Genomic DNA, 3,038 nt, shown 5'->3' with positions numbered 1-3,038 from the left:
GTAAATAAAGACAGTAAATAAAGAGAACAAACTAATGCAATATATAGGCAATAGAATACTTACCTTATCTCTAGTGCAAGCATTGGATCAATTGGATAGGCTATTGCATGGAAAGGTTGCACACTAGGAATAAGAGACATCTAATAGCAAAGATTGAGTGATTTAGAGTGGAACCTGACTGGTAAAGTGGTAATTAGCATCAAATTAAACAACACTTTACCTTTATCTGTCTTCTCAGAATTCCTTCAACTTCAATAAACTTATTTTCACAATCATCCCAGTCGCAAACACACTGGAGAGTGGCACAAATTCAAATATCAGATTAGATAAACCAACGGAGAATAGTTATAAAATCCAGACAAAGTTTCACATTCAACATAAGAGTACAACATAGAAACTATAAGCTAAGTCAATAATGTGTAAAAATGTACACTATTGAATTAAAAGTGCATTTTCCAAACAGCAAAAAGGAAAGGCCGTTTCACCACACATGAGGCCTTTAATTTCGCAAAAAACATAATGATTAGATCATACTCTGCACACTAATACTGTATATGAGGCTAAACTAGAAGACCTAAAAAAACAATAATCTACAAGGCCCCTACCCATGTGCCATATACATATTCTATATGAAACAGAAGATGCAATGAAACTTCAGTTGCATTCCCGACTTTTAGAGCACTAATAATTTATTATGCTAGGTAACATAAAAGACTTATATAACAGTCAGTAGTGAGAAAAAATCAAACCGAATTAAAACATAGTTTAATATGCAAAGTAAAGCTACTTCTCACAATACCTGTAATGTATGTAAAAGGTTACAAGTTGCTTTTGGAAAATCAGGACGTAGAAAAAGTGCTTGCTTATAGTTTTTTATAGCAGCTTCAACATGTCCACTGTACATACAAAATCCAGAAATACACTATTGTAAAACATGGAAGAACAAACAGTATGCAATCAGATAAAAAGCTTGCAACCCCTTATAATTATTATTAAACACCTGTCCTTGTAAGCAGAAGCTAGATTAGCATGAGCTTCTGCCATTGAAGGTCGGATATTGATGGCTCGAATATAATCTTGAATGGCTTCATTAACTATCCCAATCTCTTTATATGTGTTCCCTCTATTGACAAGTGCATCAGCCGCCAAAGGATCAATTCGGAGAACTTCATTATAGCAAGATACTGCATCTGTGTAATTGCCCTGTAGTATTTTTTTTTATATTATTATATAAGAAACAAACTTTAGTTAATAGAAAAAACTAAATTGTGAAGAGAAGAAGAAATATATTCTTTTAAACAAAAGGAAATAGAATAATACAGAATGAAACTGGAAAGCAAAACAGACTAAACACCAACCATATAACCAAAACGTTCGATGTAACCATATAACTTAAAATTACCAATGCCATCTTCTCTTAGTTGGAAAAGGCAGAGCAAGAAACAAAACAAATCAAGGTGACCATTCTATAGATGATAACCTTTCTCCATTTGGAAAGAAAAAAAATATTGTATAATTAAGTATTTTCCCAAAACAAATATAAGCAAGCATTACATGCATGATAAAAATATATGATTACCTGCTGTTTATATATAATTGCTAAATTGTTAAAAGGAGCAGAAAGTCCTGTTGTCACAGACAATGTTCCCTTCTCCTGTAGCAGAAACATAATAACTGTCTATTAGATGCTTGCATGCTAAATACTTGACAGTGGAACCATAAATGATACTAAAGATTACCTTCCAAGCATTTTCCATGTTTCCATAACACTCATCAAAGCGAGGATCAATTTGAATAGCTTCTTCATTTTTTGCAATGCACGTATCAAAATCATGTAGCTAAAATAGAATAAAATAAAATTTAAGAATCAGGTGCAAGTAAATTCACTTACAAGCCAGAAAACACTGAAGAGCATACATATATTGAGAAAATACATGAATGCTAATAAGCTTCACTGAGAACCTGATAATGGACTGCACCCAAGAGAAGGAGATTATCTGTGCTCCGAGGATTTCTTTCATAAATGGCATTACTATGCTCTAATGCTTGCTTATAGTTTCCAGCTTTGTACTTCTGGTGAGCCAGAGACATGAGCATGTCTTCATTGACTGCAAGGACTCAAAATTAGGCAAAGGAGAAATTGAAATAACTAGAAAAGGACCAAATCATTGAAGTAAAATATATATATATTGGCCCCTTTAAGTTCGCACCTCACTGCTAATTTGGAAAAAATATAAATGAAGTTAAACACTAAACAACTACAAAAACAACATTGCACCAAAATCCTAATAACAAAGCACCGATCACTCAAAGACCAAAACCCTAACTCAATTACAACTGAGGAAAACAGGAAAAGACAGTAACCTTCGCGAGAATCCAAGGGCTGAGACTGCTTGATGGCATTAACAGAAGATGAAGCAGAGGCAGCAACTAAATACTTACCTGGCTTTCCAAGACCAAAGAGAAGAACAAATTTGAGAAGCCCAACGACTGGAAATCGAAGGTTGACAGAGAGATAGAGAAAGACGAGAGAGAGAGTGTGAGGAGTTCGGAGACCGTACGACCAAGCCGAAGAAATGGGTCTCTTCTTTTTGTTGATATGTTGAAGGAAATGGGTTTCATAAAGGTTGAAGGAAAGAAAATGGGTGAGAAATGTTGAAGGAAAGCTCAGAATTGTTGAAGGAAAGCTCAAAAATGGGTGTCTCGGGTCTCAGAATTGTGGAAGAGAAGAGATGGGTGTCTCGGGATTCTCAGGGCTCAAAAATGAAAAAAAAATTATAAGTGGCGGGATGGTGAAATATATTACCACCTTTTTACATAAAGGTGCCCAATATAATACTCTAGCATAATACTTTTCTATTAGTATTATATTCATGTGTTATGGAAAGGGGTATTTGGTGTAGTGCACCCCTTGTTCAAGCCTGGGTTTTTTTTTTCGAAATCCACCATGTGAAGAAGAGATTCAACAACACACAAATCAAACCATAGTCAATATTACTAGAATCAATAGAAGAGAATAGACAAGCATTAACACAAAG

General features: G+C 34.5%; 1 protein-coding gene and 1 long non-coding RNA gene across 2 annotated transcripts; both read right to left on the bottom strand.

Moving 5' to 3' along the window:
* Positions 1-601: 601 nt before the first annotated feature.
* LOC133814613 (probable UDP-N-acetylglucosamine--peptide N-acetylglucosaminyltransferase SEC) lies at positions 602-1,757 on the bottom strand. The gene is made up of 5 exons (XM_062247551.1): positions 1,740-1,757; positions 1,580-1,654; positions 1,001-1,203; positions 800-896; positions 602-625 (listed from the first exon to the last, which is right to left on the bottom strand). The coding sequence occupies exons 1-5, from the start codon at positions 1,755-1,757 to the stop codon at positions 602-604; spliced, it is 417 nt and encodes a 138-aa protein (XP_062103535.1).
* Positions 1,758-1,762: 5 nt separating this feature from the next.
* LOC133816247 (uncharacterized) lies at positions 1,763-2,428 on the bottom strand. The gene is made up of 3 exons (XR_009885107.1): positions 2,365-2,428; positions 1,963-2,108; positions 1,763-1,838 (listed from the first exon to the last, which is right to left on the bottom strand). It is a non-coding gene; the product is annotated as an uncharacterized LOC133816247 (long non-coding RNA).
* Between the last annotated feature and the right edge of the window lie 610 nt (positions 2,429-3,038).

This window comes from Humulus lupulus, chromosome 2 (genome assembly GCF_963169125.1).
Source record: "Humulus lupulus chromosome 2, drHumLupu1.1, whole genome shotgun sequence".
NCBI lineage: Eukaryota > Viridiplantae > Streptophyta > Magnoliopsida > Rosales > Cannabaceae > Humulus > Humulus lupulus.
Note: the sequence above shows the minus strand (reverse complement) of the source record. Positions and strands in the feature narration are given on the sequence as shown.

What these genes read in the sequence shown, in the direction of transcription:
- LOC133814613 (XM_062247551.1), bottom strand. An exon ending in CAATTATATATAAACAGCAG is followed by an intron (nt 1,204 to 1,579) that starts GTAATCATATAT and finishes AAAATACTACAG; the next exon opens with GGCAATTACACAGATGCAGT. An exon ending in ACCTTTTACATACATTACAG is followed by an intron (nt 626 to 799) that starts GTATTGTGAGAA and finishes TGTTTCATATAG; the next exon opens with AATATGTATATGGCACATGG.